The 22,672-nt window shown below is 46.7% G+C and overlaps 6 protein-coding genes across 6 annotated transcripts; 3 read left to right on the top strand and 3 right to left on the bottom strand.

The window, feature by feature from the left end:
- Window positions 1-20: 20 nt before the first annotated feature.
- On the top strand, window positions 21-1,768 carry I302_102386 (uncharacterized protein; the record flags this gene model as incomplete). The annotated part of the gene is made up of 3 exons (XM_019187762.1): window positions 21-956; window positions 1,101-1,262; window positions 1,334-1,768. 3 exons carry the CDS (start codon window positions 21-23, stop codon window positions 1,766-1,768), a joined length of 1,533 nt encoding a protein of 510 aa, XP_019050640.1.
- A 3,332-nt stretch (window positions 1,769-5,100) lies between these two features.
- On the bottom strand, window positions 5,101-8,916 carry I302_102385 (OPT family small oligopeptide transporter; the record flags this gene model as incomplete). The annotated part of the gene is made up of 10 exons (XM_019187761.1): window positions 5,101-5,180; window positions 5,240-5,363; window positions 5,437-5,710; window positions 5,823-6,079; window positions 6,161-6,703; window positions 6,767-7,008; window positions 7,071-7,395; window positions 7,459-7,591; window positions 7,644-7,758; window positions 7,830-8,916. 10 exons carry the CDS (start codon window positions 8,914-8,916, stop codon window positions 5,101-5,103), a joined length of 3,180 nt encoding a protein of 1,059 aa, XP_019050639.1.
- A 1,664-nt stretch (window positions 8,917-10,580) lies between these two features.
- Window positions 10,581-11,761, top strand: I302_102384 (uncharacterized protein; the record flags this gene model as incomplete). The annotated part of the gene is made up of 5 exons (XM_019187760.1): window positions 10,581-10,869; window positions 10,967-11,038; window positions 11,109-11,191; window positions 11,308-11,541; window positions 11,639-11,761. 5 exons carry the CDS (start codon window positions 10,581-10,583, stop codon window positions 11,759-11,761), a joined length of 801 nt encoding a protein of 266 aa, XP_019050638.1.
- A 241-nt stretch (window positions 11,762-12,002) lies between these two features.
- Window positions 12,003-12,720, bottom strand: I302_102383 (uncharacterized protein; the record flags this gene model as incomplete). The annotated part of the gene is made up of 5 exons (XM_019187759.1): window positions 12,003-12,052; window positions 12,131-12,249; window positions 12,312-12,402; window positions 12,501-12,635; window positions 12,711-12,720. 5 exons carry the CDS (start codon window positions 12,718-12,720, stop codon window positions 12,003-12,005), a joined length of 405 nt encoding a protein of 134 aa, XP_019050637.1.
- A 521-nt stretch (window positions 12,721-13,241) lies between these two features.
- I302_102382 (uncharacterized protein) lies at window positions 13,242-14,674 on the top strand (the record flags this gene model as incomplete). Its single annotated transcript, XM_019187758.1, has 5 exons — window positions 13,242-13,383; window positions 13,461-13,643; window positions 13,792-13,961; window positions 14,043-14,093; window positions 14,192-14,674. The coding sequence occupies 5 exons, from the start codon at window positions 13,242-13,244 to the stop codon at window positions 14,672-14,674; spliced, it is 1,029 nt and encodes a 342-aa protein (XP_019050636.1).
- A 4,376-nt stretch (window positions 14,675-19,050) lies between these two features.
- I302_102381 (uncharacterized protein) lies at window positions 19,051-22,413 on the bottom strand (the record flags this gene model as incomplete). Its single annotated transcript, XM_019187756.1, has 16 exons — window positions 19,051-19,192; window positions 19,285-19,381; window positions 19,455-19,527; window positions 19,602-19,891; window positions 19,955-20,005; window positions 20,062-20,092; window positions 20,147-20,265; window positions 20,330-20,456; window positions 20,520-20,590; window positions 20,660-20,950; window positions 21,000-21,044; window positions 21,099-21,184; window positions 21,266-21,532; window positions 21,633-21,776; window positions 21,901-22,078; window positions 22,191-22,413. 16 exons carry the CDS (start codon window positions 22,411-22,413, stop codon window positions 19,051-19,053), a joined length of 2,235 nt encoding a protein of 744 aa, XP_019050634.1.
- Window positions 22,414-22,672: the final 259 nt, after the last annotated feature.

Genomic DNA, 22,672 nt, shown 5'->3' with positions numbered 1-22,672 from the left:
CATGTCGTGTTCAACTCCTCATGCGAGTCAGTGTCGTTGTCCTTCCAATTCACGTCTTCCACCCAAACTCCCTCCCAGCTGATATGTGGCTAGAGCACCACTCGCTTCAAACGGAACTGCGAGGCGTCATCCTACCTATACCTGCTGCGCCTAAGGCCCAACGAAGGTGGTCAGCTCCTTTCCAGGCTGTCCTCACAGCTCTTACACCCCCTGCATCTCCTCAGATTACCATTCATTCTCCTTCTTGGGGATTCGCTGCCAATGCTGATCGACGGAAACTCCATCAATCAAGACACAGTATATCTTGTCTACCTACTAGCTCTTCAACGCACCCTTTCTCAGCTTACAGACCACCTTATCATCCCTCGCCTCTTCCTCCTCAGACACCAACAGATTACTCTTATGCTCAGCCTTATTGGAGCTTATACGCCGTATCGGAAGAAGAGGAATCAATAGCTACCAGGACATCGAGGCATCTTCGGGAGACTAGCAAACATAGGGCCAGAACTGTCAGTCCCAAGCAATATGAAGCTCAAATGCCACCAACCTCGTTTAATGTTCAACCAGGACATACACCGCTCGGTTTGACCTCTCCTGTTGTACCTAAAACCTCACCGATTTTGGGCTCGAACGAGGATACCCCATGTCGACCTATTTCAATCAATGGACCTCGTCCACAGACCTCACGTACCCCTTCAGCTCCCTTGTCTGACTCACAGCCACATCTGATAACTATACCCGCAACTAACTTCTCGGCAACTTCTGAAATACTATCTCCCCAACCTATAATCTTCACCAACCCGGATTCCTATTTTGACGGTAACCTCGCCACCAGCCCTGAAAGTTCACCCAGCCAGAGTGGGAGCCACAGGCTAGGTAGAGATACGGTTAAGAGTTTGGAAGCCATGGTTATTGATAATGAAGAGGGAGCGGCTATAGGCAGCGAGAGTAGGGAGGTACCGCGTCGAAGATCGATTTGAAGGGGTAGTGAGCATAGGCATTTGATCTTGAATCTGTTCGAAGAGGAAAGCAGGTCGAGTGAAGATGGTTCCGAGGGAGGGTTATATAGGGCTAGAGAGCATAGAATATGCGATCATCAGTCTACACTTGGTAGTGTGGATGAGATAGTAGGTGACAAGTTTGAGAGCGATGAAGGAGTAAACAGACCCAATGAGGTCGAAGAGACAAGGTCGAGGTCAATTACGGGAGGTCCAGCGCAAGTCGAATTTGCGTCGAAGGACGAGGATCGTGGAGTCAGACTCGTGAGTACACGTGGTTAAATGTGGTTCATGCCACATTGAGCTGCTCGAGGTATCAGTCCTAAACTTACCAGACACCTCTGTTCACTGCCCAGACACCTTCCGAGACATCCCCTACCCCAACCGCTCTACTCGATGCGAAATTAGATCCCAACAAATCAGCTCGTGGTGGTCGAGGCGGACGAGTGACCTCTGCTCGACAATTGTTCGAGAACAACAATAATTCATGCCAAGCCCCCTCCAAGATCTCGCCCGTGGTAGATAGAAAGAAAAGACGCTCGTTACCACCCAATATGCTCCTCACGAACAGCCATAGAGCTTCGACCGGACTGGTGCAGCTCAGCACCGCTAGAGAGAGTAATGTCGATGCGATGGATGCTGGTTTAGCTCAAGAAAGGAGACTTGGAAGTCGTGCTACAAGTGCGAGTGGGTTTTCGGAGGCCGCTGCAGCTGCTGGGAAGTTGAGAGGGTTGATTGACTGGTACGAGAGTGTTTCTTTCAGCAGGTGATGATGAGGATCTATCCGGTATAGTTCTACATCCTCCTGTGTTGTACCATAGATCATGACCTTTAGTTCAGCTAATTACTATTTTTTACGACGTGATATTTTGATGATGATGACCATTGTACTTAGAATGCATACATCAACCCCACAAATCGGGTAATATATGCTCGAATTTGACCGTCAATAACGACACGGAACATCACGATTTATATATATTTCATTTCGGATCGGACGGGCCTCCATACAGGACTCTGAAACCCGACCCGATCGCCTCTTACAAGGCTTGGTTTACTACTTGCATATCTAGTTGGACAGATGTCGTCATTCACAGCAATACGACGTATCGATCAATGACGATATGTGACTGACCACGACATCGACGTTACAAAGTGATTGATCTTGGAAAAGGGTAATTTTTGGCAAGTTCATTCATACATTACGAATTACCAAATCGTTTCACCTACACCGCCTCATGTTCAACCTCTCTATACTACAGTGTATTCTGTCAAGATAAGGGTATAAACATACGTGACAGAATGGCAAACAGGGAGTTGAAGAGGTTCACGAAGCGAAAGCATTCAACCAAGTCTGATGTCTACCAGTCAAGCCCTGTTACATGAATTTTCCAGAACCTTATCCACCTTTAAGCCGAACAATCGTCAATTTTCAAATGAAACCTTCAGCGATCAAGTTGATGATCACTCAAACACGTCACCATCAGAACATCAAGGAACGTTCCCTGTTCTATGAGGCGATGCAATCTTGCAATCTAGATTTAACCTTTTGTATCCGATTAATTGATTGATTGATTGATTGATTGATCGATTGATTGATTGATGGACTGATGGGCGATCTGAAGATTGATTGGCATTACCAAAAATCCCCATCTCCATCTGATCTACAGATCCCTCATGCGGTATGAACAAGCTGGAAACATGCGTTAAACGTTCGCTCTTGTGGATATACGATACGATTTGAGGAGGTCGAATCGAGGAAGTTGAGGATCGGTCGGCCCAAATGTGCGGGCCATGACTATCAGACTGATTGCCGTTGATGCCCCTGCACGATGCGATTCAATGCGTACCCCCCCTCCCCTGACCAGCTGTCGAGAGTTTCAACCCTACGAATAGGTTCATGCCTGTTCCTCGTATTTGAGCTGGTGGACGATGGAAGAAGCGAGACTGAACCGAAAGGTACAATCTAATCAGCAAACCCACCAGAACAGACGAAATGATCGATTCATCAAACTTTGTAAGACAAGAATCAAATCGATCATACCGTATCGTAACGAGAATATCAGGAAAAAGAACGTGAAATTTTGGTGAAGAGATTATTTTTCTCACGGACATGACTTGTCTTGTCATTTCAGGTTGATATATTAAAGTTGATCATCATTCTCAAACATGCCTTGCAAGCCCAACCGTGGAGTCAGCATCATGATACGACAGAAATGAATATGGAAGTGGGGGTGACTGCGAAGGGAAAGGAAACCTCACTTCATCGATGACGTTTCTTTCCGACCAAGTATTGAGGACAGAGAACAAAGGGATACGATGCCCATCCATCCTGTTTCCAGGGTTATGCAGTGTACAACGCTATTACTGTGATCTTGGCAGATGAGCATGTCTTCAGATATCACACCGTCCGTCACTGACGAAACCCAAGGTCAAGAAGTGGCTGGTTGACAGATATGCACGATACCTCTCCCGTGTGTACCGACACACAACCCCGTAAAAGTGGCCAGCTTGCGCTCCGCTCCACCTGAAACGCAGTGAGCTCGAGCTTGAGCCTTTGGCTAGACCCCGATTTGCTCGGTCACGGTCACGCTCATGTTGCTTGGTACCCAAGGGATCGCTGTGATCTGTACAATCCAAGTGGGGGAACACAAACTCATCTCAGGGTCGGTTCGTATAATACAATGCACATGCCGTCCCCTCATGCCTGATCCCTTGATTTGCCCGACGACCGCTCCCATCTCATCATACCACACAGATCACATTGCTTTCGGTTCACACGTCCATCTCATTGATTGGTGATGCGAATGAATGATTGATCATTTTGGAAAAGCTGCAGTAGAGTACAGTATTTAATCTAAACCTCATGGAAAGAGTGATTTTTGACTTTTTGATTTCTGCTTTCTACCATCTCAAGTCGAGTGAAAAGTGTTCATAGCGATACTCTACCTGACTTTAGAGGAAAACATATATAAATATCGACAAATCTCAGTAGATTTGTTCTTCGGCCTCTCCCTTTACTTTCACTCGTCCCAACAACCCAACTTCGATCATCATTCCCAGTGAAAATAGAAACAGAAATAAAGTCTTATCGTATCACTCAAAATGTCTATCCTAACCTACATCATCCCCTTCCTACTACTCGTTACCCCCTCCCTCGCTGCGCCGGTCGCACTCCCCGCTCCCGAGCCGGTAGCTACGGTCGAACCTCAAATGTTCGGTAATCCCGGTGGCGGTGAGTCCCAGTTGGAATCCTGATCTGTTCATCCGCAAAATAGTGGTGTGCTGATGAAGCTTAACGTCTTCCATAGCCCCCGCCTGGTAATTATGCGACATACTCGTCAGAATATGTGTGCCAGTGCGTAATATATATCATGGTGAGTCTCTTTATAGACCGCTATCTACTCTATCCAACAAAGACAAGGAATGTTAGACCGATGACACTCGTTCCGATCCATCAGGACTATCTCTCCTTCCATTCCCTTACCGATCCGAACCCATCCGATAATAAGGCCGACCGTACACGTAGATGTAGATGGTACTTGTTTACTTGTTGATCCAAGAGTATTTATTAGATATTTGAGAAAAACCAGAAATACCACATAAAAACAAAATATTTGTTATGCATGCATCGGATCGAACCTTGAATCGTGCCCAGTACCTTTTGACTTACTGGTAACTTACCGCACTGAACTTTATCAGTGCATAATGTAGTGAGGGCGCAAACACATCGTAGATAAGCTTGTTCCGTAGCATCACGCCGCTCTTCTGACACGTCTGAACCTACAGGACAATCGATGTAATACACAATCAACATACATTCCAGATGATTGATATACTGTAGATCAAGATATCCCAACAAACTCCTCTACAAAGATCAATATATACTTGTATATAACGAAAAACCCGGAAATCTGAAACCTGAAAACCCAAAAACCTATATATGTCTGTATGAGTATTATATATCTCAAACCATATTGCCCAGACAAGTTCATGTTCAAGATCGTCTGATACCAAGTCCCCTGAACAGACAAGATGAAGCAAGCAAGCAGATCCTTCACCCTAAGAATAAACACCTAAATCGATATTACAGTCCAACAGCCTACAACTTCCATGTATCCGGACCGAACCCTGTCTCAGGTGCAGTAAGGTACGAAGCACCATCACCATCCCAATCGGCAGCTACGAGGATCTGTCAGCGAACCACTCATCCCCACGCATGGTGTACAGTGTCCACTCACTTTTCTGATACACTGTATTACCCCACCAATTGATCGAAGCGCCCGGTAATCCCAAGAAAAGGAAAATGGCAATTGCCGAGAGGGCCGTCCCTACATCCAGAGCAGCGGACAAAACGTAATTGTACTATAGCCCATTCCCAACAAAGATCAGCGCCTCCTTCATTGCGTGAATAGACAAGGGAGAAGTGGCGGCTCACCTTGGACCACCAGGCAAACTGCTTCCTCCTCAACCAAAATTGAAATATGAATCCCGTCAACAACCAACTAGAGTAGTTGATACCCGATGCAGGGGGTATGTACAATGCTCCACTGAATACGACAGGCAAGTTCAAGTTTCTGAAGATCGACTTGGGGTATCTTCGGACCCATAACCAGAAGGGGATGGGTAAGACCGCTCCGACGATGAGAGCGTAAGTCTGCGGGTGATATAATGATCCTTTGCTGAATAACCTGTCGGGTCCGATCAATCCCCTAATCGTGAAATAAGCAGAACAGACTCTTCAGTGATTGTCCAGCTGACCATGGGCGGAGGAGAGGATGGAGCAGGATAAGAATGACAAGGGAATGCAATCAAAGAACATACCAGATAATCGAAGAGGTGAAAAACACTTTGGTCGAAGCGCAAGTCAACAGAGATTTCTGACCCGCAGCGCACATATCCGGGATCTTAGCAAACATCAATTCCTTGGTTGCGCTCTGAATAAAGCATGCAACAACGGTAGCCGTTAACTGTGCGACGAATGTCGCTCGAGGCGGCACCTTCATGTAATGGCCTAATTTCAGATCTTGAATGAATAATAATCCCGTTACAACCGTTTGGACGGTAAATACTTTGCACAGCTGTTTGCAAACGGAAACAAATCAACATTTTACAAGCCACATGAACACAATTAACGATGAGAGGGATAGCGGTGCACTCACCATACCTGGGATGGGCTGACCTTTGAACATGTAACCAGGTATCAACTCTGCCAAAAGGTTGATGGCGGGCTGTTGGGAGGTCATGGCGTAGATGAAAGCCGATGGGATGATATACACAAAGGGAAGCAATACAGCGACGATGTATCCCCAAACGGGTAAATCGGTATGGTAGACTTCCAAAGCGGTTACAGCAAGGGTGAAGACAACAGCGAACAAAGCCAGATACCACCAGTCGGGCACTTCGGGGTAATGTTTCATCAATTTCATGTGGATGTCATCCGCTTCAGTCTTGATGTTGATGACTGCTCGGTAGATCCTTGGTCCGTGATACAGTGCGGTGTGGACCAACAAAGCAGTAGCCAATGCAAAGGCCAACATGAAGGTCATTGAGAATGTCGCGGACAAGTAGACGGGCGAATAGGCAGCATAGGCTGTGGTGTTCAATCTGATATCTGGCGTGAGGATGTTGAAGATGTCGTAAGCTGATCCAAATCGGTCGGCAGCCTGGATGACATTGACTGGCAGATAGGCAAATTCCCAAACCTGTCGATCGACATCGCTCATCAGCTTACACTCCCTGCAGGACAGAGTTAAGCATCGACTCACATTGTTATAGTATAGAATGGGAACGAGGATCCAGAAGAACAAGATGAATCCCACACCGACATTGACCTCAGCCCACCATGGAGCAGTCAGAGGAGAACCGATCCAGGTGATCTGTGTCCAATCGAAAGTCAAGATACCCATTCCGAGACCAGTGGAAATACCGAATAATTGATTAACAACCTTGTTTTTAGGTGCGATCCAACAGGCATAAGAGAAGTATGACAAAGCGGTGAATATGAATCCTATGTAGATCATATTAGTCATCACAATTTTGCGACCAGACAGATCCGTGACAATCGCTTACCGGGGAAGAAGTAATAAGCAAAGGCTCCGCCCATACAGATGAGCAAGAACCTCAATCTGCTCATACCACCTTGGAAACCATCTTCTTCAGCGTGTAAAGTGTTCAAGTTGGTAGTCACCACCAGATTTCCAGGCCAAATCATCGACGCTGGCCAAACGACGAATCGCCTACATATACCAGCCATGGTGAATCCCGTGAGTTGAGTCGCGAGTATCAACATGATATCGAAACCATAACCGAATTTATGTTTGTAGTACAGTTCACTTGATACCGTCGCGTAAAGGGCATAAGCTGGTCCGATAGCTACGTTCGCCATCATGACGATCTGAAGCAGCATACAGGTAAGCTCAAATCGTCTCTGTGTGTGAAGACTATGGGTGTGACTCACGACGGTATGTTCTTTAATGTTGAAAGGTCCAGGGTTGAAGGTAAACTCTGAACCACCGAGGAAACGAGGTAATGTCCATGTCGTTATAGGGAGTGACCATGCCACGAATTTACCGACTGGGTACACAATCACTCTGCACATCACATCAGCATTGGTCGGATCCAGAGAGAGATGGCCATACTCACTGAACAATAAGGGGAGAAAGGTAAGGTGCAGGTGTACGGAAGTGGAAAAAGGTGTTGATACCTGAACCGATGATGACGAAGAATAATCCCAGCAACCATGCTCTGAAGGTAAGTGCTAATACGACAAGGCAAGTCGGTCAGTCGGTCTATATTGTTGACATGAGGTACAAGAGGAATGCGACCTACCTGGCATTTCCGGATCATCGATGTTCGATACCGAAGCCCTAACCTCAGGATAAGGACTATCCTCTTCCACCATCCCAGGATCCAGTACTCCCAGACTCTCTTCCCCATTCTCACTCGCCTCTTTATGAAGCCCGCCCAACCCATCTCCCCAAGTAGTCTTCCCATCAGGTATAGTCATATCGCCCGTCAACTCCGTCATCCCATAACTACCTCTACTCCACCCTCTCCCGCTCTCACTATTCAGATCACTCTCCGAAATGAGCGGTGCCGAAGACTTCATTCGCTTGTTATGATGTGAAGTGGTAGGTCTGTACGACAAACCAGGTTCAGACGCGCCGGAATCCTCAGAAATCATAGACATGGTCATATCGGTGGTGGTGGTGAAGTTGGTCGTACCGGTATCCAACCTTGATCCTGAGCTTTTCCCTCTTCGCCTATTTAATCTATCCATCAACGATGCTCCTGAATGGGGTCTTCTAGATTTCTTAGCTATAACAGGTGCGCCACCATTGGACTCGTCCGCCGATGACATGGTAAATGCGAAAGACGAGTTATTGGGATTGTACCTTCCACTGAAAGGTGGTGGGTTGGATTTATCATAGGTCAATTCCGGTAAATGTCCACCAACATCAATCACACCCGTTGGAGTAGGTACTTTCCCATCTACCGATAACGAACGTGGAGTATCGCTCAGCCCAGGCGTATTCAGATGACCGTCCGAAGGGCCAGTGGAGAAGTTCGAAGTGGTTCCAGCGGTAGTGGGCAGATGACTCGAGGAGGGACCAAATTGGGATGTAGAGTAATCTGATATGGTGCCCAAAGCAGGTACGGCGGCGGTGGTGGGTCGATGGAACGCAAACACTTCTTCATCCTCTTCATCCTCCTCCTCGTCAAAGTCCTCATCATCCTCGTCATCTCCTTCTTTGTAGAACTCTTGTTCAGGCAGTTCATCCGCGCTGATCCCCGATGCAGCAGTATCCAACCGTGCTGTAGGCTGCCTTCGCTTTCTACCTGTACTCACGCGCTTCTTCCCACTCGACGTTGTTGGTCTCCCAGAACTGGTTCCAGGGCGCGAAGGATCTGACATTGTGTGGTAAGAGAGGGTGAAAGGGGCTGATGGACGGTCGCTGTTAGTTGACTGATGGTGATGATGGTGATGATGATGATGATGATGATGATGATGATGATCGTCGATATAGTCTAAATATGAGTGGAATTGCGATTAGCGCGAAGGAAAGAATGAATGGACAGGCGATAATAAAATAGGACAATGGTAGTTAAGGATTTGGATTTGGATTTGCAACTCAGGTTTCTGTTTGAAACTTTGATTCTTTCCCTTAGGGGATAACGAGAAGGAGAATGAGAACGATTTAATCGAGTGGTTTGTGGTCGCTCTTGGAAGGACTGAACTGCAGTATGTGAGCTTCATGTGAAAAGCTGTGGATGGCGACCTCTACCTATCGGGCGCATCCTACCATACAGCACAGTAACGAGACGAGTACCGGTACTGCACCATCTTCCTTTCCCTAAAATCACCCGATCCTATCCCTAATGCCCCCCAAAAAAAGAACAAACAAAGACGATCTCTGCATGCTTCGCAACTTCGGCAGATATCATGTTATTCGGATACAACGTGTCACAGCAAGCCTCCTGGTGTTCACCAGACCCAGATATTCGGGATCAAAGGGTTTTTGCTCTTCTGACCCTTTACAACTGTAGAATGCACATCTTCTTCTGTTCTCTTGCTCAAGGAGGCAGGCTCGGAAGTATACTCTGAAGATCTTGCTCCGAACGATCACAGGATTGATCTCGATACACAGCGAGTATAGTATTACAGAAGACGAGGAGTGTAGTGCAGTACAAACTTGCCGTACGAGTACGTGTACGCGTAACGTTAAAGACAAAGAAGGTAAACAAACTCGAGACTTGACCGAAAACTCCTCTGAGCAGTCCGAACATCGTTCGCAAAGAAATTTCCGATGGCCGGAAATGGAAACAAACAAAGTCAACAGACGATGTACGACGCCATATGTAGGTGACTGGCCAGATAAGTTTATACATACTCTGCCTGAGCGATCGATGTCCATGGACTCACGATGTAAAACCTGTATGTTACATGAGATACGAGATCTTCATTGGATACATACATACATACATGCGATCTCGATGATGTGCCTGTTTAGGATACGTGGGAGGTGAGAATGTGTAACAAGTCTTGGTTTGTTCGGTGTGGCGTAGATGGGATAGAACACAGGGAGATCTTGTAAGAGGTCCGTCATCGGAATCGGAAAGAGAGCATTTTGGTGTTGGTACGTTACATCAGCGATCTGCTATGCTATAGTCGTTGCCCGGGTACATGAACTGTTCTGCTCATACGTCAGGCTACTCGTTCATCGTTATACTGAGGGGATGGGGGATCCTATTCTTGTACTGCCGCCTTGTTGTCATGGGTACTGTCGCTCCTAGTTACAAACCTTGCACAATCAGGTATTATACTTGATGGTATAGAGAGATACATCAACGATCAACGGGGGAGGTATGCGTATGAGGAATGGGAGATTGAACTACTGATGCCACTTAGCCTGCACCTCCACAACTGAGCTCACTGACCGGTTAAATCGCAACATTTCAACCGGTAACCCGTCAATCCATCAACCATCTACTCATCATTTCTACTCTCTCCATACTTCCCTCCTTGATATGCTGAATGATCCCCCTGAACCCAAGCACACGAGCACACAAGAAATAACAATGAAACACATCACCCTCACCCGCCCATCCCAAAACACCTGGCAAATCTCCCTCTCCTCCCCACCGGACAATCGACTCACCCCGGAACTCCTCTCTGAATTATCCAACGCACTAGACAAAGTAGAGCACGAATGGCGTCAGGTCGGGGGTGGCAAGCCCCATCCGAAAGGGAGGGAAAAGCTTGAAGGGAAAGGAGGAGGAGCGTTGGTGATTACTAGTGAAAGTGAGAAGTTCTTTAGTAATGGGCTGGATTGGGAGAGGAGTATAAAGATTAAGAATTTCTTTGAGGGTGGGTCTCCATCGAGCCTCCATCTATGTCTCAATGACAAGATATATGACTGAAGCTGATACTGTACCACCATTATGGAACTGTGTATATAACCTAGAAATCTTCGATCCTGTTACTTGGAGACTACTTACTTTCCCGCTATTCACCATCGCCGCTATAAATGGGCATGGTAAGTTACATAAACCTTACCAACTACTGTCAATGTCATTGATTTACATACGCCCTGTTTTTCCACATAGCCTTTGCAGGAGGTATGATCCTAGCTTTATGCTGCGATTACAGAATCATAACCTCTGGAAAAGGATTTCTCTGTATGAACGAGGTGAGTAACATCCGTCCGTCCACCGGACACCAACCGTGCATCCAGGATGCACTGACATTCTGGTCTAAGCCAAGCCAAGCTAAGCTACGCTGACACGCTCCCTGCCCAACCTCCAGATCCAATTCGGTTCACCCCTTCCAAACTCATTCAATGCCCTCCTCTCCTTGCGAATCCCCAACCCGCAACAACACCGAGATACCCTCCTAGCGAGGAGATGGACCCAGCAGGAACTGCTGAGTATGGGACTGGTAGATGAGGTGGTCGAGCCGGAGCAGGTCAAAGGTCGAGCGGTAGAGGTGGGTCAGAAGGAGGGAGGCAAGATTGCGTCGGGTGCTTGGGGCGCTATCAAGGTGAGTGGGGTTGGTTACGCGAACCGTATAAAGGTTGTATAAACCTATGGTGTCAGACTGTTGTGAACAGACATCGCTGATATGTATGTTGGGACAGCGAGGCGCATACCATCAAGTACTCGAGTATTCCAAATCATACCGCACACTCAACTTACCGCCTCAAGAGGAGAAAGAGTTTTATGAGAGGGTAGGCAAAGATTTCGGTAAGGCCAAGTTGTGATATCAATCTTGTACAACAGAACTCCGTCGTATGAGTTGAAAGAGTATGATGAGATTAAATGATGACGATCGATTTCAAGTTGTGTGTGACATTTCACAATTAATTTTGTATATATGCATTCTGTATGTCTAATCACTTAATTGGATGACGATATCCCAAGAAATCCCCATTTTCACCATGATCACCTTTGCTCCAAACGAGAAGATCTATTCTGACTCTTCTTTTTCGTTGTTGCTTGGATCTATGAGAGATAATGGTCTCTTTGAGTTAATGTCCAGATCAACCCTGTCCCTATAACATAGAACCAACCATAACATCAGTAAAGGTTCCCCACCTCCTCCGCAAGCTGTAAGCTGTACAATTACTCACATCCAATGACGATGGCACCTATGGAACCTCTATTAGGTCTGACCGAGCCAAAGATCAACCACTCAGAAGTAAAATGCCAGGTTGCCAATGCGTATGTCCCAATAGCAAGATCGTATGCGCTGTTGTTGTGCTTGCAAGTCAGCAAATCCCACCACCGGTGTACAGCAAAAAAACAACTCACACTCGCTCGTTCACGTTGTACGCTGCCATACCCCTTATCAACGATGCCAGGGCAGTCCACGTACCGAAGATCCGTCCGGCGAGAAAGGTCACTAGTAGTATGAACATGACACAAAGTCAGCTATTGTACTCTCATTGGTCATTGGTCATCGACATTATATCATATGACATGTGATACGCTTCGACTCACTCTCATCAGCTTTCAGCGAGTACACCTCCTTGGACTGCCAAATCACGAAATAATTCTGGAAAGCATTATACGTCCCTGCTACCGTGCTCAGTAGGAGGAAGTAGGGGAGATATCCTGAAGCTGCTGAGGGGAGTACTGCGAGATGCGATATACATGGAAATCAGTATTGATTGAATGGACGCTCTCGTGATGACTAGGTCGATGACTTACCTGATGACATTTTGATTTGTCTCTTTTCGTGATGGTGAGTTTATAGGTGTTACTTTGCGGAATGAGAATAGTATAAACACGATCTTATATCTCAATATGTCAATATCTCAACGGGCACTCGGTCAAGCTTGGATTATCAGACTAGCTACCATTGGATCTGATCTGATCTCTAAAAAAAGAGAGTGGATCGATGATTTGACTTGAATTAGGAATTAGGATAAACAAGGTCCGAGCAGCAGGTGAATGAAAGGCGGAGATCACCGCATTTCCAAGAGTCACACCCACTAGCAACTTGCAACTTGACTTGCGAACTCATGTGTCTCTTTCTATCCCATATCAGATCTACGACTTGCCATCAAGCTACCCCAATCCATCCAACCAGACCAGCTCAACAGACATCGTTACACCTATCGTATCATCCCCTGAGACGGTAATTGTGCGATACCGAGAAGCCTTCACACATAATCTTCACCCTTCGACCGACTCCATCCCCCTTTATCCTTCACCCCAATAGCACGAATCAAGCGTACCATGGACCTCATCCAGAATGGCGAAAGTAGCAGATCTCCCCGAACGGCAAGCAACGCAGTGACTCATGGCGATACCGACATAGTAATGGATAGTCACGAGAGCAGGAACGGCGTCTCAAGCTTGATCCTGCCTCAATGGGACGGTACGTCCTCTATCATACTCGTATCATCATATTGCTACCCATCACTGACTTAAATTCCTCTGTTATCATATAATCAGTCCCACCTACTCGCCATCTCCATTCATCCCTCGATCTCATCTCGTTGCTCCACCTTGATACACTGTACAATGACTATGTTCGTCCCTATGCAGAGATCAACCCCGAAGATCTGGAGAAGGGCCAACAGCATAGAAGAAGGAAATTGGAGAAAGGGTATTGGCATTTGATAGAGGACTGTATAGGTAGGTCTTTCCTCCCATTCTGGAGATACGAATACCATGTGGAGCTTGAAGCGCAACACTTGTGCTTGTGTCATCTATCTTGATCCGCTTACACCACAAGATGTTACGAGCGAGTATGTTAGCTAATGCTTGATACGATTCCGTTCAGACCCCACTCCAACAGGTACAAAATTAGATAACCAATCCCTCCTACCGATCTCACAAGATCTCATGCTCCCCACCGGCCCGCCACCTAACCTGTACGCCGACCCGATAGAAATGTTACCGGATGATGCGTTTCAGGTCGCAAAGTTGGAAGCGGGACATAAAGAGGATGGGGTGAGTCTCTCAGCCATCAGCAATCAGATTTCATAAAGTTCCCTTCTGGAATATGCTGATGATGGTAACTCGCGATTGTAGTACTCTGCAGGAGTCAAGTTGGGCGTCAGAGAGGCAGAGGAGAAACGTCGGGTAAGTGCATTCTATTGCCAGCGGGGATCATAGCCAGACACGCTATCTACACAATGTTACTTATGCTGATTTACACATCTGCTATTTTTTTTTAACAGAGGAAAAAAGCCAATAAGCTCTCCCTTGCCAATCCCAAACCCCCCGACTCTCGAACCCCAGCAATCCCCTCACCAGGTATACCCTCCCCTTCCTTCTCTTCCCAACCTCGCCCCGGTTCTACACCCGGTACACCGCTCCTACCAGTCCCCGCACCCTCATCATCGAAAAGTACCTTCGGAAGGAAACCTTCTTTCCCCTCTTCCCAGGGGGTCAAGCCTTTCGGTCAAGCACAAGGCCAAGGACAGGGGAGACCGTACAATCCGAATAAACGACCTGGATCATCGGAAAGGCAGCTACAAGGTCAGGGGCAACAGCAGAAGAAGTTCAAATCTGGTTCGGTGGGGCCTTCGACTGTTCCCTACAGACCTGCTGGAGGTGGGGGGAGTGGAAGCAGGTCGGCTAGTCCAATGCCGTTGACGCAGCTGGGCGGACAGGGACAGAAGTTGAAGCAGAGTATGAGAAGTAAGACTGAGGGTGTTTAGTATGGGAGGAGCGATCGTCATATCTTGAGATGTAAATTTATATGCATTTATGTCCCAAATACGACATACAAGTCAATGTCCAGTACGATGATCTGTCTTTCTACTCATCTTATCATACTGCATATACCGCAGATGATGCATGGGATTGACTACGATCCATACGCCAGATTACCTCACGTTGAAAAGATATTAAACCCAGTATGCGACTCTCAGCCTTTACTCTCCTCTTCTCCACTTCCCCTTTCGCCTTGGCTTTACCAATCGCTCAGCAAGAGATCGAGGTTCCTCCTCCTCTTCACCCTCCGGTCACCGAGGACCCCGGTGCTGTTGAAGCTCAAGGCTTTGGTCATCCAGGTACATGCTGGCAATGGCATCTCTTTCCAGATTGTCTCTGAGCTTAACGCTAACATGTTGATCATTGACTTTTAGGTGGTCCGCCAGCCATGTAAACAGATATATTCAACCTGGCTTTTTGAGTTTGCATAGGCTAGGTACTTCTTGTCAAATAAATACGTGTAATGTCGAAGATGTAGTCTTGTCACAGTTGTCGCCCTTGCTCATACCTTACATTATCGTATCTTTGCAAAATTTTATACTTCTCGAAGTTCAAAATTGAAGTATCATCCACGAAGCATTCCCAGAGGTGGGATGATGAGACAATGCACACAGCTACCAAGATTTTACCTCTCATTCGTTAGAATGGGCATGCGTTTCCTCGTCGTAGTCCAAATATGTCTATTACGGTGCACATGATGGAGTTTGAGAGCGCGAGCTGATCATTCTGACATACCGCTGCTGAGCACGACACCCTTATTCCTCTGTCGTTGTGCAGAACCGGGGATCAATCATAATCAATCAGATCCCTAAAGGAAAGACACCATCAAACTTTATTCTTGATGTTCGCACAAAAGGAGCATTTGGATTGTACGATCCAGACTGCAATTGGCACATTGAATCCTGTCGAGGGAACTTTCACATGCCTTGGGCGTGCATGACGAGGCTGCATTCGCATTTGTGATTTCATGACCCTTACTGACCCATCTGTGAGAATCGCCTTCCTTCTGATACTTGTCATAGGAAGGATGTCCGTCCAAAACCACAGCAAAAATCGACGGTTGCGAATGTGTCCCAGTGATTTTGTATACCTCAGCACTGTGTGCCTCGAACATTCGAATGACCGGGAAGAGTACTTTCGAACTCGCTTACAAGGTATTTCGAGTACTCCGCTCGTAGGCATTGAATTTGGATGAAGAAGAGTACGACACGGTGTCAAATTAGGATTTTTGCGATTCTGTCACATCACTCTGGGGAGGAAACCTGACATACCCATAAGGGCTGCATTCCGGTAATGGATTGCGAACGGCAATATCGTTGAAGAGGGTCCACTTGACTAAGTCCGATTAGAGAAGGTTATCTTTATTACGATGATCAACAGACACGACACAGCCGAAAACTGCCGTGGCAGGGGGGACGATCGACAATTTGTGGACATCTGAAGTAAGAAATAAGATATGACTGGTAAGACGTATGACGCTCAATATCAATAGCGATGGTCAAGTACGAAACCTCACCCGAAGTTAGAATCCGTGTCCAAGAAGATCGACGAGCTTGTCGACAAGTACGTTATCCCATCTCAATGAAGATCGACAGGGGCAGGTTGGTCCTAGTCCTGAAGCTACTCGAGCTTACTGAAATCAGACTCGGCTCACTTGCTTACATGTACGATATTACATATCGACGGACGTCCTCCAGGAATGGACGTAGATATGGTTATAACGCCCCGCTGGAGGCAGGATCGGCCGGCTTGATTGGATTCCTGGTCTCGATGTGCCAGGACGAGCACGACAGACGCAAAGGCCTGTCCAGAAGAGGTCCCGGCGTTTGGTAAAGACAGAGTAAGCTCGACGAACAATGATTCCCGTAGATCAAATTTCAATCAAGATCAGCACTCATCTTCACAAGAAACCGGCGAGACAGAGAATGAAGACTGTTCCAAGGAACGCACCTAGAGCGACTTACCTGTAGCTGCATCTCAACTTCCGGCACGATGATAAAGTATATAAACCGCTGGTCGCAAGACTCAAGCCCAAGATATCTCTGCTCTGGACAAATCAAGTATTATCCAAGAAATAACCCATACCAGCTCACAGACAAACAAACGGTTTGATCATCATCATTGATAATGCAAGTCTCAATCATCTTCACCCTCACATCCCTGATCTTCTCCTCATCCCTTACCGTGGCTCTTCCGATCGCACAACAAGAGGTTGAGGTCACTCCGCCCGCGCTCCCAAATGCAGGTGTGGATGATACTGTCCAAGCGCAAGGCTTCGGTAATCCAGGTGAGTTCCAGTACCTGGTATCATTCTGACTGAATGATTTCAGACGCTGACCACTCATGATGCTGTCAATTGCACTTTCCAGGTGGTGCACCAGCCTGGTAAATCTTGTGAACTACAGAGATATACACAGCTTAACGGAATTGCTCAAGGGTCGAAATAATATAAGAATAAGTGCCTCAGCATTGTAGTGATATGTGTGCCAGCGAAAAATAGAAAGAATCTAAAAATCATGGGCTGGAATGGAATCCTCGATGAGTTGTTCATGGAAAATAACAAGTTGATGATTTGGGTCTGAATCTGGATCTGGTTTTGTTATGGATTGGAATTTGGGTATGTATATGATTCGGATTTGGGTCAGGATATGGAATCGGACTGGTAAATAAAATTGTATGATCTAGCGAAAAGCGAAAAGCACTGGAATGATAATTTGGAATACTGTAAACTTTGAGGACATGTCCGTGAGGTCGTTCTCAATTACATAAGTTATAACCTATTGTAAGGTATACACGAACGATCGTCCTTCTGCAAGTGGATTCTTCATTTCAGAAATACATGTACATGTAATTGTCCAACGAACGTCGTCGACCCAGCTTTTTTTGTCCCGCTTTGTATGTTCAGTGTGCTCTCCGTCGATTTGAAATCTCGCAGTTTTGAAATCCGCGAGGGCGGGGTCGCCGTGGTGGAACCTTACAAGCGGAAAATTTCCTGCTGGCGAGGTAGAGATCTCGCCGTGAGGAGATATCTGACTGCGGCAGTAGCTATTCTGCTCTTAAGGCTCAAACTATCAAATTACATCAAGTTTGGGCCGACAAACTCAGCTGGGTTGCAAACATAATGGTCGAGAATGCCACCAAAGAAGCTCCCTGATTCTGTGATTGATCATGGATGCATACGGGAGGAGTTATCTACTAGAATGGCACTCGATCATGCGGCTTCTACTAAAATGACACCCGCGCCGTTAAATAACTAGAATGACATTCTCCCTGACAGTGAAGCAGCACTTGTCTCGCAATTGGCAGTCGGTCTGTATACCTGACACTTATTCCCTGTACTTGCTTATACATAGCAGGCTGCAGCTTTTACATCACCTAGGCAGACGCTTGACGGGGTAAGGCAGCTCCAACTCTACGTCTCAGTTGTCAGTTATGAGAAAAGACTGGCAATTGACGTCGTCCTAATCGGATGTCATTCTAGTAGGACCAGTGTCATTCTAGTAAATAACCACCACCAATGTCATCTTAGTGACAAATGGGGTCTTGGCAGTCATTCTAGTAAATTCCTCCAGACGGGAGTAGCTCAGTCTGTGATCTTTGAGTCTTAGAATTCGCCTGAATAGCAGACACAGCTACCATAAGAATTTCAAACCAATTTCAAACCTATGCTAAACATGGAACAGCATTGTTTGAAGTCCTGGCTTACCTGTGATCCAGTCAATTCCGACATTTTAGACATCTGAGTGAGTGCAGATTTCATTCTGGCGAGGGCATGGCAATATTTCGTGCGGGCAAGAAGGTAGACAAGTTCGCGGATTTCATGCTGGCGAGATTTGAAATCGGCGGAGAGCACAGTGGTCCCGCTGAATGCTGGGAGATCGCGATGGCTCAGATAGCTGCAGCACTGGCAATGCCCGAGCGTCATCACACGCATTTGAGCGTTCAAATATGGGGGGGTGAGACAAGGGTGTCAACTTAGATCCGGCTGCATCCGACTTGGCTTGTATGCATCGAAACCACCCCGGAAGGACTTTACCTCCTGTTCTGAACTTTCCCTAAGCCGGTATGCGAGCGTTTCTCTCATCATCACACTGGAGATTATATCTTCAATACCAATTCGAAAGACGTGACTGTCCTGTAAAGTATGTTCCCCAAAGAGAGATTTCCACGGGACAAGGGCGGTGGCATGGGAACATTGCGAGATTGGTATGCCACTGTAATTCCACTGACCAAGAACGGGTGAATAGCGTTGATACAACGATTTGCATCGCAACGTCTGAAATACAATCTATTACAATATCAACTGGACTCTCATCACATATCACTTGACCCTTTCTCTCTCAGCTTTAACCGCCTTCAACTCCTCGAGTCTCTCTTTCAACTTCGGCACAGTCAACAGCTTATGTTCCAGATCCTGTTTCTCCTCTTGTAATGCCAATCTCTTTTCGGCGTCAAGCTCGGTACTACAACCCCAACCCATACCCAGGTCAGCCGTCATCGGACCTGTTGCAAAATGATGTTTTCATGATGTTCCGGGCCGAATTGCATCACTCACAAGATATACCCTCCTGCTCCGTCATACTGCAAGACCATCGAGTGATACTTCCATAAACTAGGTCGATGACTGACCGTCATGAGTGTTATGCCCAAAGCTATCAAACCACTATCAGCCACATGCTTGTACGAAGAAGACTGGAAGTCGCAGAAGACATCGACATGACTCACCAGTAGCATGGTCGTACATGACTTTTTCAATTTCAAGTGTAACAGCGCTGGTACACTCATCTAAGATGGCGTACTACATCGACATTACACTTATCAGCTTGATGCCAGGCTTCATATTATCTGGGCAAATCTGATATCTCTACTCACCTTGGGTTTATGATAGAACAACCTCGCCATCGCTATCCTCTGTTTGTCTCCTCCACTCAACGCATCTCTCCACTCTCTGACGGTATCCCACCCGCCTTCCCTCTCCACTATATGTCCCATCTCAACCACTTCCAAGATCTTCAACAGATCATCATCCGATGTCCCCTTCTCTTTCATCTCCACTTGAGAATGTGGGTAGATTATCTGATCTCGTAATGTGCCGGTACATAGATAAGGACGCTGAGGGATGTAAGTGAATGATCGAGCGGGGGGTTTATACACGGTTCCTCCTATTCCAAAAGTCAGCTGGAATGCTTCTTGTCCGAGATATAGCTGAAACGTTATGGACTCACCGTACACAGGCCACAGTCCACCAAGAATACGGAACAAACTACTTTTACCGCCTGTACACGCCAGTCAGCTGGCGATTCGATACCGGATCTTTAAAGAGACCACTTACATCCGTTGGGCCCAACCACCAATAAGTGTTTCTGGTATTCTGATCAGCTCACTTAGTTTGACTCTGCGCGATCGAGCCGACTCACTCCAGGCTCTACATTGAAACTCATCGATTTGACCAGGACATCTCCATTAGGGCTGATCAGCGGTACTTGATCGAACCGAATTTCGTCTGATTCGATGATTTTGCCTCGTCCTTGAAGCACTATACATGAGATGCACGATATGTCAGCTTTTCTCATTCCGAAATTCGTATTCCCTTAGCTTACTCTTCGCATTATCCTCTACTTTGGCACTGCTAACCAATTTCTTCTGGTAATGACCCGCTTTTACATCTTCCATTGTATCGAACAAGTCAGATACCCTAGCGGTATATCCAGCAAGTTCGGCCAGTTCCTATTTCATCGGATAAGCATCAGCTGGTACCTTTTAGCATTCGAGACCAAGGCAGAAGCTAACCTTGTAGCTATACATGACTCTTCCAAACGCATCACTCGAAGAGAGCAACAGCCTTCGATTGGTAACAAAACCTGTAGTGGAATCCGCCAGCACGTCTCAGCTGACATCCGTCAACCAGAAGACGAACACAGTATACTCACCCTCAGTCCTCGTACCCAGATCACCTCCTTTCATACCCAGCATCTCACCCGCAAAGACAGGTATCGCGCAGATACATAACCCCAAACTACCCCATACCCATTTGATCACCCCTTCTTCGGCCATACCATGCCATACCCTGATCCTCAAGACCCGATTGGCGTGTTTGACCAAAGCGAAATACCCTCTTTCGATGACGTTCTTCTCGAATTCTTCCCCGTGATACAGCGCAACTTCTTCGGCTGATTCGAGTAATCTCGAGTGGGTGAATCGGAGTTCTCCTTCCAATTTGGCTATGAGCAGTGTCAGTTGTACTTCTCCTCTGGAGTAATCGAGGCTTACCTTCGTGTGCTGCATATGTGCCGAAGGGAGGGGTGATTGCTCGTACTAATGAGATGATATTGTCAGTCTGGTTGAGATTGACATTTACGATCAACTCACGTAGTCCGGCACTAGTTTGTACCAGTATAGTAAGGATGACTAAACCTTCAGCACCGACGTTCCGCGATAGCTGGTAGTTGTACAGTCTAACACAATGATCCTCAGCAAGTCTGCCTATCGAGTAACCGAGGAAAATACCGTTTAAATTGGTCATTCAGTACACTCACATGACATCCAGAACAGGCTTCGCAATATTCGAATAAATCTCCGCCAGCTTATTACTAAACTGCTGAATATCCACCGTCAAATACTGATCTGCATTCTTGATCCTGTCGTCCAGATTCGATAATTTGTAGAATAGCTGTTCGCCCGATATTTGAGCGTCTTGATCGGATTTCAACAGACCGACAGCTGATTTTTCGTTGGGGTTGTTCGTCGAAGAGGAGGGAGGGATGATGGGGTCAAGGTAGGTTTGTAGAGCGTGTTTAGTTAGTCTGGAACGAAGTGTTAGCGTTCATTCTTATCAAGACTACCCTAGCAACGTTGAGATGAAAATGGCAGAGATGCAATGGTAGAAAGCTGACCCAGACCCACCTTGTACGATACGCTAGACCCAGCTCAGACTGAAGATACTCCAACATTGAATTCGTGTATGTCGCAGGTATAGCGACCAACAACCACTTTGTCAAATTCATCAAGAACAAAGCCGGCTGGGCAGTCACAAGCGAAGAGACGATCCTACATCAGCAAAATCAACCGTAAGCTCTCTCTTTTACTACCACAGTCAATTTTGATGAACTGGTCATCAAACAACCGAGATGTTTTCATTATCCACATCACTCTGTCAGATATACCAACTCACCTTCCATCCAATTCAGCAACATACAAACTTATGCCCGTCCTAGTCACCAGAAAAGCAGAATGCAAAGCCAGCATAGCAGCTTCTCGAGACTTCAAGCTGGGTATGACTATCCTTAATAACCTCTTCAGGCGAATGTGGAATAAAGGATCATTGGGAGATGCTGTGGTCTTTTTGGAGTCTAATATCCATCAATTTCAATCAGTATCAACTCTGCTCCATGCCATGGACTGTACTGTCCATCAAGAGGAAGACAGCTCATGATAACACACGACACCAGAACCCAAACTTACCTTTGCCTCTCCTGCCTCTACCTCCTCCGCCCCCTCCGCCGCTCTTAGTACTTGCTCGACCAGTCCATGCGGCAAAAGTTGTCCCAAGGCAATACAGCACGAACCCCGCCGTGAGAGTCCTCTGCACTACCGGTCGATGCTGTAGATACACATTGAGGAATTTCCGCAGGTTGGCACGAACGACTTCTACTGATGGCTTATTGGATGACGAAGACGAGGACATCGTGATATCCCGTCGACAATGAGAGCGACAAAGCGACGGCTCTCGGGCAGAGGGTTGACCTGTCGGTTACAGGTTCCGGGGCTCGTCTCGGGGAGCGATCCTATGTGATATTTCTGCCTTTATTGGATGAAGTGGCTTTGCGACTGATGTTGGAGGTTATTCTTAGTAGTAGTGATGATGACTGACAGAACTGAATCTGAATTGAATTGAATAGTCTTATCGAGTTGCGGATAATGATGGAGCAACAGAGAGTCGTCGT

Source organism: Kwoniella bestiolae, chromosome 1 (genome assembly GCF_000512585.2).
Source record: "Kwoniella bestiolae CBS 10118 chromosome 1, complete sequence".
Taxonomy (NCBI): Eukaryota; Fungi; Basidiomycota; class Tremellomycetes; order Tremellales; family Cryptococcaceae; genus Kwoniella; species Kwoniella bestiolae.
Note: the sequence above shows the minus strand (reverse complement) of the source record. Positions and strands in the feature narration are given on the sequence as shown.